This window comes from Myxine glutinosa, chromosome 1 (genome assembly GCF_964187855.1).
Source record: "Myxine glutinosa chromosome 1, kmMyxGlut1.1, whole genome shotgun sequence".
In the NCBI taxonomy this organism is placed as follows: Eukaryota; Metazoa; Chordata; class Myxini; order Myxiniformes; family Myxinidae; genus Myxine; species Myxine glutinosa.
In genome coordinates, this window is record NC_136261.1 from 172,506,618 (window position 1) to 172,527,983 (window position 21,366).

The 21,366-nt window shown below is 41.5% G+C and overlaps 2 protein-coding genes across 2 annotated transcripts in view; both read left to right on the forward strand.

The window, feature by feature from the left end:
- The window catches only part of MTREX (Mtr4 exosome RNA helicase), a gene marked incomplete at its 3' end in the record, with an annotated part of 118,740 nt that extends 98,160 nt beyond the window's left edge, over window positions 1-20,580 (forward strand). Inside the window, 3 exon segments of the mRNA XM_068122445.2 lie at window positions 7,864-7,969; window positions 14,448-14,504; window positions 20,418-20,580. Coding sequence (XP_067978546.1) covers window positions 7,864-7,969; window positions 14,448-14,504; window positions 20,418-20,580 — 326 coding nt within the window.
- Window positions 772-6,827, forward strand: LOC144889823 (uncharacterized). Its single transcript, XM_078771028.1, has 3 exons — window positions 772-1,569; window positions 1,867-2,091; window positions 6,779-6,827. Exons 1-3 carry the CDS (start codon window positions 1,028-1,030, stop codon window positions 6,825-6,827), a joined length of 816 nt encoding a protein of 271 aa, XP_078627154.1. The 5' UTR covers window positions 772-1,027.
- Window positions 20,581-21,366: the final 786 nt, after the last annotated feature.

A 21,366-nucleotide genomic window follows, 5' to 3' on the forward strand; every position in this document is an offset into this window, starting at 1 on the left:
ATACGGTACGGTGTACCTATTCGAAACTGGGGTACACACCGGGATCATTCATCCCAGCAAGCTGGTACTCAATTTGCCGACCTCGGAAGGATGACAGGCTGAGTCAACCCCCCTGGTGTTAATTCAACGATCGACCGGGATTCGAACCCAGGATCCTAGGATCCCAAGCCGGCACCCTAACCACTAAGCCAACACCAGGCTCTAATATAACAAATATCATGAAACATTTACATTTTGTCATCCATTGTATAATTTAAATAAACATGAATGCGAATTTCGCATGTGTAAAAAGTAAGTTACACCCTTGGCTCTAATAGGTGGTATTGCCCCCTTTGGCAGAAACAACCTCAAGTAGGCGTTTCTTATAACTGTCTACCAGTCTCTGACATCGACTGGGAGAAATTCTTGCCCACTCCTCCATGCAGAATTCTTTCAGCTGTGCAATGTTTGAGGGGTTTCTTGCATCCACAGCTCGTTTCAAATCCCCCCACAACATCTCGATGGGATTTAGATCCGGTCTTTGACTTGGCCATTCCAGAACCCTCCATTTCTTTCTTTTCAGCCATTCCTTGGTGGATTTACTGGTATGTTTAGGGTCATTGTCATGTTGCAAGGTCCACCTTCGGTTGAGCTTCAACTTTCCGACAGATGGCCTCACATTATCCTCAAGCACCCTCTGGTACAATGAAGAATTCATTGTGGATTATATGATGGTGAGCTGCCCAGGCCCTGATGCAGCAAAGCTGCCCCAAACCATAATATTTCCAAAGGTGGGCGGTCCGCTTCGAAAGTCCGCTTATCCGCTGCAGCGGACTAACGTTTTCGAAGCGGATAAGCGAATCGGAACAACCCCCGGAAACCGAAGCGGATAAGCGTAAGCGGACTACCGAAAAATTAAAGCGCATCGCGATTCGCCAAATCAGCTGTTAGCCTGAGCCGTTACTCTAGAATTGTGAATATTTATTTAAGTGAATAATAAGTGAAAACTGAATATTTTATTGGACGCTAGAGCGGCAATAACGTCAAGATGGAGAGATTTCTGACTCTCCAGCCCAGCGGCAGTGCCAGGGACAGGCACACGAGCGACGCAAACCAGCAGTCCCAGCACAGCGACATCCACAACCCGGCGGTCAACATGATGGGGGACGTGGAGGACAGTCAGGAGATCTGCGCCCTGACCCCTCAGCTCGCGCGCAGCGAGAGCAGGATGTCGCTGGACTCAATCGAGTCGGCTGAGATCAACGTGACAATGGACACAGACAATTCCAGCCTCAGCCAGAAGTGGAGGCACATCGCCCCCTTCTTCAAGGTCGTGGACAGCAAGGCCACGTGCACCAAGTGCTCAAAGACACTCAAAGCCCAGCCCGGATCAAGTTCAAACTTGAAGGTGCACTACCAGAGGTACCACGATGCCCAGCACAACGACCTCAAGGCGGCCCTCGACGGCGGCAGCAGACGCGGCCGCCACAAGTCCTTCGAGGACATGGCCGGCGCCAGGAGGCAGGCCAGCATCGAGGAGACCTTCAAGGAGAAGTTCAGCCAGAAGAAGTGTCTCGACCTTTACTATAGGTAGGTAATTTTATATTTTAATTAAACTCATTTTCATTTGTCAACTTAAAGTAAGAATATATTAATAACTTCGGAATAAATCGGTCCGTTCTATTCGGATTTAATCGGAATTTATCGGATTCAATCGGAGGCACGTTAATAATTATAAATTCAATGTTAAAGTTTTTTTGACTGTTCAAAAATATCTTTCAACAATTTATATGTCTCATATAAATAATTTATATGAGACATATAAATTGTTAAGAGTTTTCATTCATTATATCAATTTATAATAAATTGATATAATATATAATTCAGGTCCTTCATTGGCTGCATGAAGCCCGCCTCGGAGACAGACAACGAGCACAACAGGGCCCTGTGGGCGTACGCCTGCCCACAGTTCAAGGTCGCCTGCCCACAGTTCAAGGTCCCCTCCCGGCGGAAGCTCACTCGGGACATCAGGGCGATGGGGGACCAGGCCAAGGCCGACCTGACGGACCTCCTCGCCAAACAGGAGTTCGTCGCCACACGGCTTCATGAAGGGCAACCTCCAAATCCTCAAGAAGGCCCACGAGGTGGAGGAGGAAGACGAGGACTAGTCAACAGACTGCTAGTCTGTTGACTAGTAGACTCTCTTGTCAAAGAAAGGACGGGCAAATTGATTTTTCTTTAATGTAACTTGCATATATTAAAATTATATTTAAATTAACTGTAGAGTAGAGTTGAGTCGATTGGAAAACTGTATTTCAATAAATTTTGAATAAATTTTATTTAAATAAAAATGTATATTTTTGATCTTAAAAGCTTTGTTTGTCTTTGTAGTAGTTAGAAATGGCTATTTAGGCTTAAAAAGCATTAAATTCCCTTTAGAAACGTCAAAAATCGCTTTAAAAACGTCGAAGCACTTTTAAAAAATCGAATCGAATCGAAGCGGATAACCGGTAAGCGGACTAAGATTTTCGGCCGCTGAAGCGGATAAGCGAATCGGACTACACGGGCTGGCGGAGCGGATAAGCGGTAAGCGGACTTAAATTTTCCGAATCGCGCCCACCTTTAAATATTTCCACCACCATGCTTTACAGTTGGTATCAGGTTCTTGTGGTCAAATGCTGTCTTTGGTTTTCGCCAAACATGTCTTCTGGTACTGTGGCCAAATAGCTCTACCTTTAACTCATCTGTCCAGAGCACATTGTTCCAGAAGTGCTGGTCTTTGCTTCGGTGTTCATTGGCAAACTTTAGTCTTGCCCTGATGTTTTTTCTGGACAGCAAAGGTTTCCTCCTGGCAAACCTCCCATGTAGATCAAATTTGTGCAGCCTCTTTCTAATGGTAGACTCGTGCACTTTGACATCAACAGTGGCAAGAGCTACCTGTAGGTCCCGTGATGACATTCTGGGGGTTCTTAGAGACTTCTTTCAGCATCTTGCGGTCTGCTCTCGGGCTGAACTTGCTGGGGCAGTCTGGCCTGAACAAGTTGGCAGTTGTTTGGAATCTTCTCCACTTGTAGATGATCTTCCGGACAGTCGAATGATTGATTTCAAATTGTTTGGAGATCTTTTTAAATCCCCTCCCAGACTCGTAGGCATCGAAAACCTTCTTTCTGAAGGCCTCAGAGAGCTCTTTTGATCTAGGCATGGTGATGTCGCACACTTCAACAACAAAGAGCAAGCCAAACTAAATGTCTGAGGTTTAAATAAGACAGGTTCCTCCAAGATCCTCTCTAACGATGTTCTCATCATTTGCACCTGAGCTGGTGCATCTGATTCCAATTTTAGGTATTTGAAGTATTGATAAATGTAGGGGTGTACTTACTTTTTCCACATGCGAAATTTGCATTTATGATTATTTAAATTATACAATGGACGACAAAATGTAAATGTTTTATGATATTTGTTATATTATATCACCTTTATCTATCAATATTGTTGAAATGAAGATCAAATAACTGTATGTTGAAATATGTTGAAAAAGTCAAAACTTTACATGGGGTGTACTTACTTTTTCACGTGACTGTACATTTGGAGGACTCTCACTCCCTCAGCCCTGAGCGGATGGGCCACGTGTCTCTAATATCATGACACCTAGTACGTGATACTCATTGAAACGAGGGATTTTCTTTATTTACCTCTACCTAATTTGATGATATTGAGGGATGTCCTATTATCCTGAAACAAGTGAAGCACGGGTCGGCAGAATATGGAGCAGGTACTTACGGTATAATGAAACAATAAATGGATTTATTGAATGAAAGGGGTACGAATGGTCTCCCTATAAAGATAGTGGTAGCAGGTGGGTTTTTATTTTGATGTCATACTCTTTACAGAGCATTGGTGTTGTTGACGTAGTTACTTGGCAAGAATTGTACCTGGTGGTTTGCTATTGCCTTCCCAGCATTGTTTTGTCCATGCTCTATCCTTTTAAATTATAAGCATCCAGCAAGGAAGCAGCACATATCGTTTTTAAGTCTATCAATTTCCCAGCTGTATCTCGCATCCGGCTTGGACTTTCAAACTGTAATCTGCGTCATAAATGGGAATATAAAGTATGCGGGGTTGACATGGGAGGGTTTGTCATACGGTCGTTTCAGAGAGAGGTAGGGAGAGTGTGAGATTAGTCAGGCTTGAAAGACAATATAGTTAAAGACGCGTTTAACCATGTTGTGTTTTTATCAATATCTAAAGTGGGATGACGCTGCTGGATTATTACTTTCAAAATCGAAGATTTTTCAAGTATATTTTTCAGTTGCGTTTGTGGTTCTGTCTGTTTGTCTGTCTGTTTGTTTGTTTGTCTGTTTGTTAGTCTGTTTGTCACCGGTCTACAGGTCACAATTCTAAACCGATCGTCACGAAACTTCACCAAGTTGTATAAGTCGTCCCAATTGAGAAGCCTATTGATTTTGAGGTCAAAGGTCATCTGGAGGTCAAATTTCAAAAATCGCCATTTTAAATCTGATTGACTTGAAAATTGAATAGCATTTGTATATTGTCACTAAATTGGGAAATGAACTATTTTTGAGGTCAAAAGGTCAAAGGTCAACTCACGGTCAAACTTCCAAAATCATCACTTTTCATCCGATTGACTTGGAAAATGAACAGCATTTGCACATTGAGTCACTAAATAGGGAAACCAACTTTTTGAGGGCAAAAGGTCAAAGGTCAACTCGAGGTCAACCTTCCAAACTCATCGTTTTTCATCTGAAAAATCGTCGCTTTTCTTCCTATTGACCCGAGCTTTGATCAAGATTGTCAATATTTTAATCTTAATGAAATGGACAATTTGCTGTAGCAATGGAAATTTTTTTCTTGGTGGTGGGGGGGCTCGTGTATGTGTCCACCGGGGGGACACTCCAGTCAATGAAAGATGAAAGTATCGTGCTCTGCATGACGTCTTCTTGTTTATTTATTTGATTATTTGTTTTACCTACCATTTTACTTCCTGTATTCCACCTGCACTTATTTACATAAACCTTACAGTTTACCATGTCCACTACAAGGCACACCTTTGAATTGTTTATTTCGTTATACTGGTACACCAGCTCACTATGGGAGCGGCAAGGGGTCATGTTATTATCCTTATTATTATTGCCAATTATTATTACTATTGCTTAATTATTTATTTGTATACACTTTACCACTATTTGTTAGTTTGCTTATTTATTCAGTTCGTTATTTAAATGTAAAATCTACACATCTCATTTTAAAAGCGTGGTTGAGGTTTGTCTTCCATGAGGACTTTCAACGTTTTTATAATTATGATCCCTACCCTCCCTCTCCTCATCCCCGCCCCGACTCAAACTACACACTAAATTCCCACCACGATTGCTTGGGCCTGGTTCATCCAGCACAGGATTAATAGGGACTTCCACATGCATGCTGCGGTATGCCTTTCAGGCAGTATGAGTTTCTGCCTCGCAGGCAAGTTTGTGAAAGAAAATTTCTGGACACTCCAGTCAATGAAGAACAGTCACTTAGAAAGCAAGGCAGATCAGTGCCAGTTAGCAATATTTGCAAATCCCCCATCCCATCCATACTTATCCTCAATTTGTCACCAGGCTTGCAGCAATGAGTTAAGATCCATGTACAATTGTCTTTGTCTGAATATAGTTGTTGGTTATTTTTGCTATCCCAGTTTTGTTTTTTGTTATTTTCTTGAATCATAATCCCTGATTGTAATTGTTTGTTGGTGCTTGCGACCTTTTTTCCCCTATATTTGGCTTTAAAATCGACCAATCATTGCTCTGTATATCCAGTCATGTCCCACATATACGACACGGTCTTGAAGCCCCTGCAACACTGAGTGGAGCACTGTTTTACACACCCCATGCAATAATGTAAGCAGTTGAATTGAGTTGAAATAAACTTTAATACCTTCGTGACTTGGCAGGTTTCAACGAGGAGTAAATCCCCTCCTCACTCCCCCCCGCCCCCTCTTTCCCACCCTGAATATAAAAAGTATCGTTATTTTATAATGAAAGCAATTGGAGAACTGCAGTTCATTCTGTATAGGTTGTTTCCAGATGTGGTATTTTAAAACCCTTTACCCAAAAGGCTGATCTTTAAAACCTTTACCTTTTAAAATCTGTATAGAAGTGGTTTTATTAGTTCCTGATCAAAGTTGATGGACACACAAATTAATATAATGGAAGAAGAAACTTCTGTTGTCCCTTATTGCCTTCCTTGCAATGAAATGAGATGCGGACCTCTGAAATAAGAACATATATTATCACCAGGATCACTTATTAGTCCCCTACCGGTGTACACCGGAGGGGACTATAGCTTTGCACTCCGTTCCTCCCTCCGTCTGTCAGTCTGTCAGTCTATCAGTCTGTCACGCAAAGAACAGTTTTCCGGACTTTTTTTCTAAACTCTTAATGCTAATGATTTCAAACTTGGTACATGGTTTCCTCATGATAAGTTACAGATCAAGTTTGAACTTCATGACATTTCGATCGTTTTTGACAAAGTTATGGCACTTTGAACTTTGGTAATTTCCCCAACAGTTTTCCGGACGACAGACTGCCGGTCGGGGACATTCCAGCGCAATACTCAGAATGCTTGTTTTTTTCTTTCTTATTTTTTCACTAGTCCCTCTTACCACATTTGAGGATATAAAATGTTTTGAACAAGGTTGCAGCATGAACAGAAATGTGCATCACAGTGCATCTTTGAATTCTAGTAAAATCAGTCATTTTTGTCATTTCTCTATTGGACTTTTGTCTCTCTATTCCTGCAGCCCTGTTTCGTGCCTGGCTCTCAGCTTGTGTGCATCATCTACTTTTTAAAGATATCTCCCTCTCACTGCCACCCATCTCTCTTCTATTCCACTTTTGCTTCATCTTGTACGTAGTGTGTTCAAAAAGTATCCGACCTTTGTTCATAAAAGATACTCGCATCCAGATAAAAATTTTTTTATAATAATCTCGTTCAAAGTAGTCCCCTTGGGCTGCCACACACTTCTCCCAACGGTTCTGCCACTGTCGGAAGCAGCGCTGGAACGCCTCTTTTGGGATGGCGCGCAGCTGGTCCGTCGCATTCCGCATGATGTCTTCTCTGGAGTCGAAGAAGACGGTCAGCATGACTTTGACATTGCTGCGGACCTGCCTTGCTTTTTTTGGCCTCGGGGATGTTGGATGCTTCCATTGTGATGACTGCAACTTGGTTTCTGGGTCGTACCCATAAACCCAGGACTCATCGCCAGTGATCACTGTGTTGAGGAAGCTGGCATCGCTGTTCACAGTCTCCAGCATGCCCTGTGCGATCTCCAAACGGAGTTGCTTCTGCTCAATCGTTAGCAGCTTTGGTACGAACTTCGCTGAGATTCTCCTGAAGCCCAAATCCTCCTTCATAATGGAATGAACGGTGTTGAATCTTGCGGATCGTTTCCACTTGGGAATCGCCAAGCTTTACACAAAATTTGATGCAGTAGCGTTGTTCAAGTTTTTCCGTCATTTTGTCAAAAACGAAAATCCGACGGCGCTCACTTACATGTCCTCACTCATCGGCGGTCTGCCATCGAATGACAGCTTCTGCAGGTGGGAAAAAATTCACGCGTGCGCATTAGGATCGCCTACATACGTGCACCAATCAACGCCTCCCTAGCTTCTTCTTTTTTTACGCACGAAAAATAAAGGTCGGATACTTTTTGAACACGTGTGGTGCAAAGCTGCAAATGTGGACAAGGTGCAAAGCTGCACCTTGTCCACATTTTCTGATCATTTTTTGACTTGATGGGTAAAACTATTCGATTAATTTGATGTTTGGAAGTGTATTTTTATTACAAGATACGGAAATGTACTGTCCATGTTTTCTCTTTCGCAGTGGTGATGAGCTGATGCTAACAGAGCTCCTTTTTAATGGAATTTTCAATGAACTCACTCCACCACAGTGTGCTGCACTCCTCAGCTGTTTCGTTTTTCGGGAAAAGGTTTGAGACCATGCTTTTACCAATTTTGGTGTTAGTTTTTTGTTGTTTGTTGAGAAATGTTATTTGGTGATGAGCAACAAACCCTTGGCCGCATTTGTTTTGGTCAACCCAAAGATTGTGGTTTTGATGTCAGAGTAGAAAATGTTCATTGAGCATTTTAATAATTTGTTTAACCAGAAAAATAATTCTGAACCAAAGTATGCAAAGATAAAATAAAATGTTTTCATGAATATATACATTTAGCAACCTCATGAGCACTTACACCACAGTCGTGTTCAACAATAAAGCTCAGACTCTCCGAAATGTAATGAAATTCCCCACCCTCTCACAACTTGAAAGACAGAAAATATGTAATTCAAGGGAACGAATGGGTGGAGGGTAGGGTAAAAAAAAGATGGGTAAGAAAAGGATGAAATGGGTTGGCAGTGGGGGGTGAGGGATTACAAGCTATGGTTTTGAAATCTATCCATGTCCAAACTTTATTTTCACAAAGAGAATGGCAAAAAGTGACAAATCCCTCAGCAACTTTGTCTTTTATTTTCTACCTCAACAAACCTTTGAGAGAAACCTTCCCCTTAGAAAATACTCGTGGTGGGTAGAGATTTTTTTCCCATTTGATTTTTTTTTTTGATTTAATTTTTTTTTAAATCAAATGGAAACATTGGTTTTTGGATTCAGAACCTCTCAAACTTTTCATAAATGTAAATGGTTACAAATCTCCACAAAATCAGAACTAAATTACATATGGAACCTGATTTTGGTGAAGATCCGAAACCGGATCCGGATACGAGAGTTTTTAAAATGCTATAACTGATTCTTCACCATTGAGTGATAGGGCCAAAAACTATTAATAACATGATGTTTCAAAAGGTTGTGGACAACTTGTCACAAAACTTGGTGGATGAATTGGGTAGGTGTCAAGAACAAGCTAATTAGATTTTGGTTAAGGTCAGAATCCAGATTCAGCCTATCAGTGGGATACAAAACATAAATTGTTGAGCCTGGTAGAGGTGGGCACTATACCGAGTGCCGTTCTAGTTACCAGATGGTTCTATATCCCGAAGCCGCTTTAATTAGCTTGTGGACACTTAATTTTATTCAAATTTTCTATACAGCATAATAAATAAATTGAAGTGAATTGATGGTTCTATGTCCAGGATTTTTTGATTTTCTATAATTTTTATAGAACACGCACACAATTTTTGTATTAGCTATAAAATCAAACTAGTAGCATGCGTGCATGTCATATTTTACTTAATTATATTTGCAATTGGTGACCGAGATAAGAAATTTGTTCTATAGCGAATCGTCTGTATACCAACTTTACAACGGTGCACAAAGTCGATATACCACTTTAAAAAATAATTCGTGAATAATTTGTGACAGTGACCAAGAAAGAAGGCTGCAATTTTGAACTTAGGTTTCTTTAGCATGAAAGACAAGGATGAGTTAAAAAAAAGAAAGAAGAAAAAATAAAGAATATATGACGACCCAATTTATTTTCCCAGAACTGCTAAAATGATCAATACAAAACTTCAGCTCCATTTAATCGATGGACTTGGCAGCTTCACATTTGTGAAGAAGTATCTTCAAAATACAGTCGTGGCCAAAAATATTGGCACCCTTGCACTTTTTTCAAATAATGCACTATTTCTTCCAGAGGATTGTTGAAGTTAAAAAATATTTTGGTATCCACTGATGTATTTCTTTGGTTTGCAGAGGAACAAAACAAAAAAAGCTGAAAAAATACTAAATCCTCACTTATTCCACACATAAATCCTGAAATGGGTCGGATATGATCGACGACGATCATATCGGTCGATCATATCTATAAATCAAAATTTATAGATATGATCGACGACCCACAAGGAAAATGTAATGAAATGACGTCATCAATCATGTGGTATGGTGGCCATTTTGCCTGGAAGCCTATCATCACTGATCGCAGTTCTAGTTTGATAATAAAACTTGATAAATGGCTCCAGTTCATAACTCTAAATATTTTGGCAGTAAATCCAGTCAACAATTTGGCATCAAATTACCAGAGGTAGTACGTAGTATCTTCATTGCAAAGGATATCACACTCTTTGCTTGTGTTGAATTCATAACTTCCATCACCGAAAACAGATATAAACCAGTTTTCTACAACCAAATAAATCAATTTCTGGAAGTTGAAAAACAGTCAACTTTGATTATCTCTTGCTAGCCAATTGTGCAGTCGTGGCTAAAAATATTGGCACCCTTGCACTTTTTTCAAATAATGCACTATTTCTTCCAGAGGAATGTTGAAGTTAAAAAATATTTTGGTATCCACTGATGTATTTCTTTGGTTTGCAGAGGAACAAAACAAAAAAAGCTGAAAAAATACTAAATCCTCACTTATTCCACACATAAATCCTGAAATGGGTCGGACAATATTATTGGCACCTTTTAGAAGTTGTTAGAAATAATTAGATTTCAACCAGGTGATTATCCTTTACTTTGGAATTGAACTCACCTATGGTGAGTTGCATGTGCCTACAATATAAAAATCACTCATTCAACCTGGTGTTGGCTAGCGGCTAGGGTGCCGGCTTAGGATCCTAGGATCCTGGGTTCGAATCCCGGTCGATCGCTGAATTAACGCCAGGGGGGTTGACTCAGCCTGTCATCCTTCCGAGGTCGGCTAATTGAGTACCAGTTCACTGGTAATTCCCTGTGTGTCGTTAAAGGCGGCAAAAAGGGTTGGCGTCAGGAAGGGCATCCGGCCGTAAAACATTGCTTCAAAAAGGGGACCAAAAAACAACAACAACCACGGTTCCCGAAAAAGGCCAACCCCCACTTTGCGGGGAAAAATGGCCTCTAAAGGTGGTTATTTTAACCAGTTTGAATGGAGAAAAGGAGTCATTCTGCTGTTTTGTGTCATTGTGTGTTCCGCAATGAGCATGTGGAAAAGAAAGAAAATCGGAGAATTGTATGAGGAGGTCAGACACAAGATTGTAGCCAACCATGGACAATCTCAAGGCTACAAGTCCATTTCCAGAGATCTTGATGTTCCTGTGTCCACTGTATGCAATGTTATCAGGAAGTTTAAGGCCAATGGCACTGCAGCCAACCCACCTGGATGTGGTCGCAAGAGAAAACTTGATCGAAGATTGCAGTGAAGGATTGTTTGAATGGTGGAGAAAGCACCCGATCAACTGCCAAACAGATTGAAGCTGACCTTCAGGCGCAAGGTACGACCGTTTCAACTCGCACCACCCGTCGCCAACTCAATGAAAGGGGGTTCTATGGTAGGATACCCAAGAGGACCCCACTTCTGAGAGAGAGAAATAAGAGAGCCCAACTGGAGTTTGCCAAAACACACCTGAATAAGCCAAATTCCTTCTGGGAGAATGTCCTGTAGACAGATGAGACCAAATTAGAGCTTGTTGGTGAAGCACATTATCTCTATGTTTGCAGAAAACTAAATGAAGCCTTCAAAGAAAAGAACACCTTCCCTTCAGTCAATCATGGAGGAGGTTCAGTGATTTTTTTTGGGGGGGGTTGCTGTGCTGCCTTTGGCACTGGGTGCCTTGAATGTGTACATGACATCATGAAATCAGGAGATTACCAAGACATTTTGGAGCACAATGTTCAACCCAGTGTCAGAAAGCTGGGTCTCCGTCAAAGGTCATCGGTCTTGCAGCAGAACAATGACCCCAAACACACTTCAAAAAGCACCCAGGAATGGTTCAAGACAAAATGCTGGACTGTTCTGAAGTGGCTAGCAATGAGTCCAGATCTAAATCCCATTGAACACCTGTGGGGAGATCTGAAAACAGCAGTTAGGAGAAGGCACCTTTCAAATCTGGGAGAACTAATTTTTTTATATATTTTTTTGGATACATAATTATCGAGGCTCGTGAAAGAGCTAACATTTATCACACAAACAAATCAAACAGACAAACAAAGTGTATAAAAAGGGGAGCGGTAGACAGGATGGGGAGAGAAGGGGAAGCACATAAACACAACATTTGTGACGGATATCGGGAATGTGTGGGAAGGAGAGGGCTTGGGGGGAGGCGGCGTGGGAAGGGGGGGGGGGGGAGAAGTATAAACAGAAGGACACCAAGGACTTCCAGGAAAGAAGTTGGTATTTCAAAAAAGAGGATTTGGGGTGAAATTAGCGGGGGTAGAACAGATCAAGGTTTTGGATGGGGGAAGATAAGAGATGGTGGTGAACAGCTGTTTTAAAGACCTGGAGGGAGGAGTGGGATTGAAGGGAGTGGCGGAGTTTGTTCCAGAGGCGGGAGAAAAGAGGAATGAAAGAGTGAAGGTGAGCAGAGAGTCTTGATTTTGGCAGTTTAACCATAAGAGGGTTGCAGGCAGATCTTGTGCGACCTTTAGGAATATTTGGGGGGACAGAGCCCAGAGAGAGCTGGAGGAGCAAGGCCGGAGAGGAGTCGGTAGAAGACAGAAAGACCACCAACCTGCCTGCGGTGAGTAAGTGAAAGGCCCTCGGAGGTAGCTTCATCACGGGAGATTCCAATGATTCTGAACGCGTTGGTTTCAACAGGAAGTTTGCACAAGAAGAGTAGGCCAAACTGCCAGTAGAGAGGTGTAGGAAGCTCATTCATGGCTATGGGAAGCGCTTGACTGCAGTTATTTTGTCCAAAGGCTGTGCTACCAAATATTACGTCTAGGCCCTAGGGTGTCAATAATTTCGTCAGTCTTTTCTTTTTATTTTCTGATTTAAAAGGATATATTAAGTTATGAATCAAAAACAAATGTTCTGTAATATTAACAGTGAAATAAAGAATTGTGTAGACCAAATACTTTTGTCAATTTCAACTTGTTTTTCGAGAAAATTGTGAGTTATTTGAAAAAAGTGCAAGGGTGCCAATATTTTTAGCCACGACTGCACAATTGGCTAGCAAGAGATAATCAAAGTTGACTGTTTTTCAACTTCCAGAAATTGATTTATTTGGTTGTAGAAAACTGGTTTATATCTGTTTTCGGTGATGGAAGTTATGAATTCAACACAAGCAAAGAGTGTGATATCCTTTGCAATGAAGATACTACGTACTACCTCTGGTAATTTGATGCCAAATTGTTGACTGGATTTACTGCCAAAATATTTAGAGTTATGAACTGGAGCCATTTATCAAGTTTTATTATCAAACTAGAACTGCGATCAGTGATGATAGGCTTCCAGGCAAAATGGCCACCATACCACATGATTGATGACGTCATTTCATTACATTTTCCTTGTGGGTCGTCGATCATATCTATAAATTTTGGTTTGGATCGGTTAAGCGGTTCTGTAGACAGATTTTCTATTTTTTTCCTTAAATCCAAGATGGCCACAATACCACCAGACTGATGATGTCATAGTTCAGAGACATTTTTCCTCATGGGGAGTGGATCATACATATTAAATTTCCTATTTATCCCTTCTGCAGTTCTAGAGAAAAAGATGTTTGAAGATTTTATTTAAATCCAAGATGGCCACCATATCACGTGACTGATGACATCATAGTTTACAAATATTTTTCGCAAATCAATAGTTGCTCATATATATGGCATTTTGCATTGATCGGTTAAGAGGTGCTCTGGGGGAAAAAAAATTTTTTGCCTTAAATTCAACATGGTGGCCAAACTACATGACTGACGTCATAATTTGCAAATATTTTCCACCATCGGAATGTAAACATGTTTCAAGTTTCGTATCTATCAGGTAAGCGGTGTCGGAGAAGTATATTTTTGAAGTTTTATTTTAAAATCGAATATGGCTGTCAAACCAGGTGACCAATGACGTTTTTCTTCACAAACTTTTATCCCCATGGCTAAGCGATCATATTTGTAAAATTTTGGATGAATCCGTTCAGCGTTTCTGGAGACGATCTTTAAGGTTTATGACATCATAAGCAATGGTAGCCAATGCAAGTCAAAATTGCAAAAACAAAATTCATGATGCACTAAGTTACATTGGTATATATAATGAGATAAAGTTTCGTAGAGCTTGCTATAACAGTTTTCTTGGAATTGTCTCCAAAATGTGGGAGAATAATAATCCTTATAAGGACAAAAGGCTTCCAGTGGGAACCTCACTGGAAGCCTAATTAGACATTGAATTTAAGCCATACATCAAATTCATTGAAAGTGTGATAAGCTTTTTCACTTTTTGATTTGAGAAATATTCTTATCCTTGTCAATTCAATATGGTTTATTTGAAATGCCACTTGCATGCTTGGAGAGAGATGAATTGATGAATCAACAGACCGAGTGTGTTGGAGGAATACAAGTGGGGAAATAGGCTGACAGATCAGAGAAGATGTAGAAGAGAGAACAGAGACTGATGGGTAGAAGAGGGGAAGATGGATTAAGAGACGACCACGAGTATATGGAGCGTTAATGGAAAAATGTTTGATAGCTTTGGGGGCTGTTGGGCATGACATTTTAAGCATTGTTTTATTTCCCTTTATCTCCTCTCACTATTCCTTATCCCTTTTCTTAGGCTGGTGAGATGCCAAAGTTATCAAGTGAACTTGCAAAACCTTTGCGTCAGCTTCAAGTAAGATCAAAATATCCACCCTAACCTCAACCCACCTCTAACCATTCAGGTTTTAAATGCCTGGTTGTATTTGCCAACTGAAATAGGACCTGTTTGAAAAAAAAATCCATATTTATTGGTATTATCTCTTCACGAATATATCGTACTGTACTTATTATGCCTCCGTTGAAGAAGTCGCCAGAGGCATTAATTGTGTTTTCAGGTTGTCCGTCAGTCTGTCCGTGATAGGTTTTCTGTCACCATGCAGATGACAAGTGAAACTCCTGACTAGTTGCCTTTGTTGGTGCTTGTCAGGGCAATGCATCGCTGTTCCATAGACTTAGTGAGGTTTGAAGCCTTTTGGCATGTACAGTCACGTGAAAAAGTAAGTACACCCCATGTAAAGTTTTGACTTTTTCAACATATTTCAACATACAGCTATTTGATCTTCATTTCAACAATATTGATAGTTAAAGGTGATATAATATAACAAATATCACGAAACATTTACATTTTGTAGTCCATTGTATAATTTAAATAAACATAAATGCAAATTTTGCATTTGGAAAAAGTAAGTACACCCCTGCATTTATCACTACTTCAAATACCTAAAATTAGAATCAGGTGCACCAGCTCAGGTGCAAATGATTAGAACATCTTTAGAGAGGATCTTGGAGGAACCTGTCTTATTTAAACCTCAGACATCTAGTTTGGTTTGCTCTTTGTTGTTGAAGTGTGTGGCGTCACCATGCTGAGATCAAAAGAGCTCTCTGAGGCCTTCAGAAAGAAGGTTATAGATGCCTACGAGTCTGGGAAGGGATTTAAAAAGATCTCCAAACAATTTGAAATCAATCATTCGACTGTCCGGAAGAACATCTACAAGTGGAGAAGATTCCAAACAACTGCCAACCTGTTCAGGCCAGGCCGCCCCAGAAAGTTCAGCCCGAGAGCAGACCACAAGATGCTGAAAGGAGTCTCTAAGGACCCCAGAATGTCATCACGTGACCTACAGGTAGCTCTTGCCACTGTTGATGTCAAAGTGCACGAGTCTACCATGAGAAAGAGGCTGCACAAATTTGATCTACATGGGAGGTGTGCCAGGAGGAAATCTTTGCTGTCCAGAAAGAACATCAGGGCAAGACAAAAGCTTGCCAATGAACACCTAGGTAAAGTGTTACGGGGTCCTCCCCTTACCTCTGGTCTCGGTAGACCTCCGAACCCCGAGGGTCCCCGGCAGAAAGATGTGTTATCCTTGGTTGAAATCACGCAAATAATGACATCCTCAATGGAACCAGCAAATGAAACAGTCAAATCAATAATGCAACCACACCAGGTTATGAACAAACAATAATATATTAGGAATCACCCAAAAAGCCATACAACAATGGGGGCAATCACCCCTACTATCAAATCTTACGGTGGTAACCTTATCAAGCGCCTTAACCCCCAAACGCGCGTCACCTCCCCAATGTCTCTGCACCCCTCCAAGGCTAAGTCCCAATGTCTCTGTGCGCTCCCGCGATCGGGGAGTCAAGGCCCGATCAAAGTCAATTGAGGCGTAGGCGAGCGAGACGACCCCGAGGTTACGTTGTTCAGCACCCAGCAACACAGCGGTGGAAAGGAACCTCACAAAGACGCGCTCCGACATACACGTTGCGGTTCAATCCGCGAGCCTCCGTATAATTCTCACGTGCTGTTTCTGGCACAGCCGTCCCCGGCAAACCACCGGGGAATAATGCCCAGCCGACACGACCAAACCCGGTTCACTGCAGGTTGCTCGCGTGGCGAAGATGGCGGACGGCTTTCACTCCAACCCGGGCTTTGAGGCCAGGATCCTCCGGAACCTCAATGAGGATACCCGACGACACAGGCTCCACGCACTCCGGCGATATTTCTTATCGCCCGAACTTCCTTTCAAGGACGCAAAGTTCACTCGCACTGTACGTCAAACGCTCGGTCCGGAGCTTCAACAACCACGTCTCTTCACGATCTCCTCCCGTCTCTTTCTTCTTCGCTCCACCTCTTCCGGTCACGATCCGGATTTCCGGCCACATTTTACCAGGAGCGCTTTAAAATCTTTTAACCACAACAACCCTTTCCCTTAAGTCACAATAAGCATAATATCTAGAACCAACAACAATAATCATAACAACAACCCTTAGGGCCGAATCCGTAACAAAAGACCAGCACTTCTGGAACAATGTGATCTGGACAGATGAGTCAAAGGTAGAGCTATTTGGCCACAGTACCAGAAGATATGTTTGGCAAAAACCAAAGACAGCATTTGACCACAAGAACCTGATACCAACTGTAAAGCATGGTGGTGGAAATATTATAGTTTGGGGCAGCTTTGCTGCATCAGAGCCTGGGTAGCTCACCATCATATAATCCACTATGAATTCTTCATTGTACCAGAGGGTGCTTGAGGATAATGTGGGGCCATCTGTCGGAAAGTTGAAGCTCAACCGAAGGTAGACCTTGCAACATGACAATGACCCTAAACATACCAGTAAATCCACCAAGGAATGGCTGAAAAGAAAGAAATGGAGGGTTCTGGAATGGCCAAGTCCAAGCCCGGATCTAAATCCCATCGAGATGTTGTGGGGGAATTTGAAACGAGCTGTGCATGCAAGAAACCCCTCAAACATCGCACAGCTGAAATTAATTCTGCATGGAGGAGTGGGCAAAAATTTCTCCCAGTTGATGTCAGAGACTGGTAGACAGTTATAAGAAACGCCTACTTGAGGTTGTTTCTGCCAAAGGGGGCAATACCACCTATTCTAGAGACGTGTACTTACTTAGGGGGAGAGCCAAGGGTGTACTTACTTTTTCCACATGTGAAATTTGCATTTATGTTTATTTAAATTGTACAATGGACTACAAAATGTAAATGTTTCATGATATTTGTTATATTATATCACCTTTATCTATCAATATTGTTGAAATGAAGATCAAATAGCTGTATGTTGAAATATGTTGAAAAAGTCAAAACTTTACATGGGGTGTACTTACTTTTTCACGTGACTTATTGCTCGCGTGGCGAAGATGGCGGACGGCTTTCACTCCAACCCGGGCTTTGAGGCCAGGATCCTCCGGAACCTCAGTCAAAACTGGTTAATGATACCTTTTTTAAAACTGCTTGGTGACAGCATTTGACCTTGACATCTTTGCATTGCTGGAGGCCCTTCTGTGTTTGCAGTCATGCTGCCATTGTAACCGTATCATCATGGCATTTGTCCAGGTCGGAGAGCTTCAGTAATCGTATTTGTGGAACTCTCGACTATTTAAAACTGCAGTGATGCCTCCAGGTTGTGATTGGTGGGGTGAAATTGGAGCTGCATCATTAACATATATAGATATGATATAGATATATAGATATATCAACGACAACAACGTGATGAGCGCTGTCCCGATCTCCTGTGGACCGAAGTCCTAGACCAAAGCGTCGCCTCAGCCCGGCCACTCTGTCGACAGACAGAGATTTCATTCTTTTGTCCCGATTGGCTAAACACCAAGCAGAGCTTCAAGAAAAAAAATCAAACATTTAAACAGTTTTTGGAAGTGCACCATGATGCCAAGGCACACCGTCCATCAAGACTGTCCCATTAGCACATGGTCAATCAAACACATGCATCCTGACCCCGAAGGGCCAGAATGCATGGTCATGCAATTGGGCCCCTCCTCCCTCGGAGTCTGAGACAGTCTGAGAGTCCTTTACGTGCTTTTTTGCAAACTCCAATTGGGCCCCTCCTCCCTCGGAGTGAGTCCCCATGATTTCAACACCATGCCATTCTCATCAGGATGGCATACTGCAAAAAAAAATCGAACCAATGAGGACCAAACTCGTCTGTTAAGTGAATCAAGGCACCTCCTAGCTTTAATGGTGAGCACCAGCCTGGGTGGCAGACAGGCTGTTGGTTCCTTGCGGGTTATATGGTTTCTACCCTGTGAGACATAATCCGTGGTTGGTGCTCACCATTAAAGCTAGGAGGTGCCTTGATTCATATATATATTCATATGTATATTCATATGTATATTCATATGTATATTCATATGTATATTCATATATATATTCATATATATATTCATATATATATTCATATATATATATATATATATACACACAATATCTATCTATAATTCCAGTAATCTCTGTGTGTTTGTTTGTACGTTTGTACGTTTGTACGTTTGTACGTTTGTTTGTTTGTCTGTGACCGCTGTTTCTCGACAACCACGGGTCCGATATACTTTAAACTTGCCAGGTATATTGCTGGGGACCCGAGGATGTGCCTTTTCAAGGTTTGAAATTAATCGGACAAGTACTTACCGAGCTATGGCGATTTAGCCGTTCGCCGTTCGCTTTGGCGTTGCGAATGGACCAAACCATTGCATGTAAATAGAGGGGGGGGTTCTGTGGTCGTTGCGAATGGACCAAACCATTCATGTAAATAGAGGGGGGGGGGGTTCTGTGGTCGTTACTGCCACGTGGTTTCAAAGTTTTTTTTTGTTGTTGTTGTTTGCACGCATGTTTTTTTGCACCCACGTACGGGCACGCCCTAGGATGTTTACACACACACACCCCCCTACACAAATTTTTTTTTTTTTTTTTTTTTTGGCAAGGAACGGGCACCCACGTACGGGCACGTCCTAGCTTATATATAGTACGGGCATGCCCTAGTAATGACAAAGAGAAAACAGGATTTTAGAAAGTTTTGCAAATTTATTAAAAAGAAAAAACTGAAATATCACATTGACATAAGTATTCATACCCTTTGCTATGACACTTGAAATTTATCTCAGGTGCCTCCCATTTCTCTTGATCATCTTTGAGATGCTTCTACACCTTGATTGGAGTCCACCTGTGGTAAATTCAATTGATTGGATATGATTTGGAAAGGCACACACCTGTCTATATAAGGTCTCACAGCTGACAATGCATATCAGAGCAAAAACCAAGCCATGAGGTCGAAGGAACTGCCTGCAGAGCTCAGAGACAGGATTGTGTCGAGGCACAGATCTGGGGAAGCCTACAAAAAAAATTCTGCTGCATTGAAGGTTCCCAAGAGCACAGTGGCCTCCATAATTCTTAAATGGAAGAAGTTTGGAACAACCAGGACTCTTCCTAGAGCTGGCCGCCCGGCCAAAATGAGCAATCGGGGGAGAAGGGCCTTGGTAAGAGAGGTGACCAAGAACCCGATGGTCACTGGCTGAGCTCCCAGAGATCCTGTGTGGAGATGGGAGAAACTTCCAGAAGGACAACCATCACTGTAACACTCAACCGATCTGTGCTTTCCTTTGTGAAAGACACATAAAGCCCACAGAATCTTGTTTCTCACAGTCTGAGAGTCCTTTACGTGCTTTTTTGCAAACTCCAAGTGGGCTTTCATGTCGATATACTGTGTGTGTGTGTGTGTGTGTGTGTGTATATATACATATATATATATATATATATATATATATATATAACTGTGAGAAATAGTAGAAACTCCACAGTACGAGCAGGGCGTCTCATTTGCATTGAATAAATAATCGGGAGATTGAATAAGACGCGGACGTAGCTTCAGGGCTTCGATCTTTAATTCGACAAGCTTTCGACCAACAAAGGTCTTCTTCTGAGTCGGCCCCAAGTTCAACGGAAGTCTTATGTAGAAATATATATGTATGTATGTATGTATGTATGTATTAACATATGTTTCTTTCTTTTTTCTCAGGCCTATGGAGGAATAGTATGCCATGAATTTGTATATAAAATCAGCATGCTTATTCTTAAAGGTTGTTTATTCTTGAAAGTTGTTCCTTGAGCAACAATGGGGAGACATTGCATGGGCATTGGGCATAAGTAATAAATTACTATATGCTTCCTCATGACCATGTGTTTTAACATTTAAATTCCCAGCTTAAAAAAAAAAAAATCTTCTCCAATTTGGTATGTAGGAGAGTGCAAGAAGGATAGCCAAAGTGTCAGCAGAAGCGAAGTTACAAGTGGATGAAGAAGATTACCTAGCATCATTCCGGCCTGACCTCATGGAGGTTGTGTTTTCCTGGGCTAATGGCGCCTCCTTTGCACAGATCTGCAGGATGACAGATGCATTTGAAGGTATGGTCTGGTTCTTTCTTTGGCCTGTTTGTACAGGCAAATAAGTTCCTTATCTTAGTTTTTATTATTGCATCATTTTCCATTTACACATGATTTCACAAAGAATTTATGGTCATTTTTATGCTGTTGTAATCCAGTTGAAATTTGCAAAAACATGAATACTGGATTATCCCAATGCTTTGAGCAGTTATTAATGATTCATGATCAATCGATTCTTCACACGAACACGCAGGCAGTTTAGCCACTTTTAGTGTGCTCCTACAAAATGCTAAAGTAAGTGCCTCAAATGGTGCGAAAGTCACCCACCCAGAAGCAATTCCAACATTTCTGCTGCAGATCAACAGAGTGAGATAAAGATTATTTCGACAGTGATATTCGAACCTACATCAATTGTGGATTGATTCCTTCTTTTGAAGTGTGGAACACTTGTCATATATGGCATCAACATACTTGTGTGTGTGTGTGTTAGTGTGTGTGTGTGTGTTAGTGTGTGTGTGTGTGTGTGTGTTAGTGTGTGTGTGTGTGTGTGTGTGTGTGTGTGTGTGTGTTAGTGTGTGTGTGTGTATATATGTGTGTTTGTGTTAGTGTGTGTGTTAGTGTGTATGTGTGTGTTAGTGTGTATGTGTGCTAGTGTGTGTGTGTTAGTGTGTGTGTGTTAGTGTGTGTGTTTCTGTTTGTGTTTGTGTTAGTGTGTTTGTGTGTGTGTGTGTTTGTGTTAGTGTGTGTGTTAGTTACTAATTCCGTCCAAACTACTGGACCAATTGCCACTAAACTTGACCCACAGAC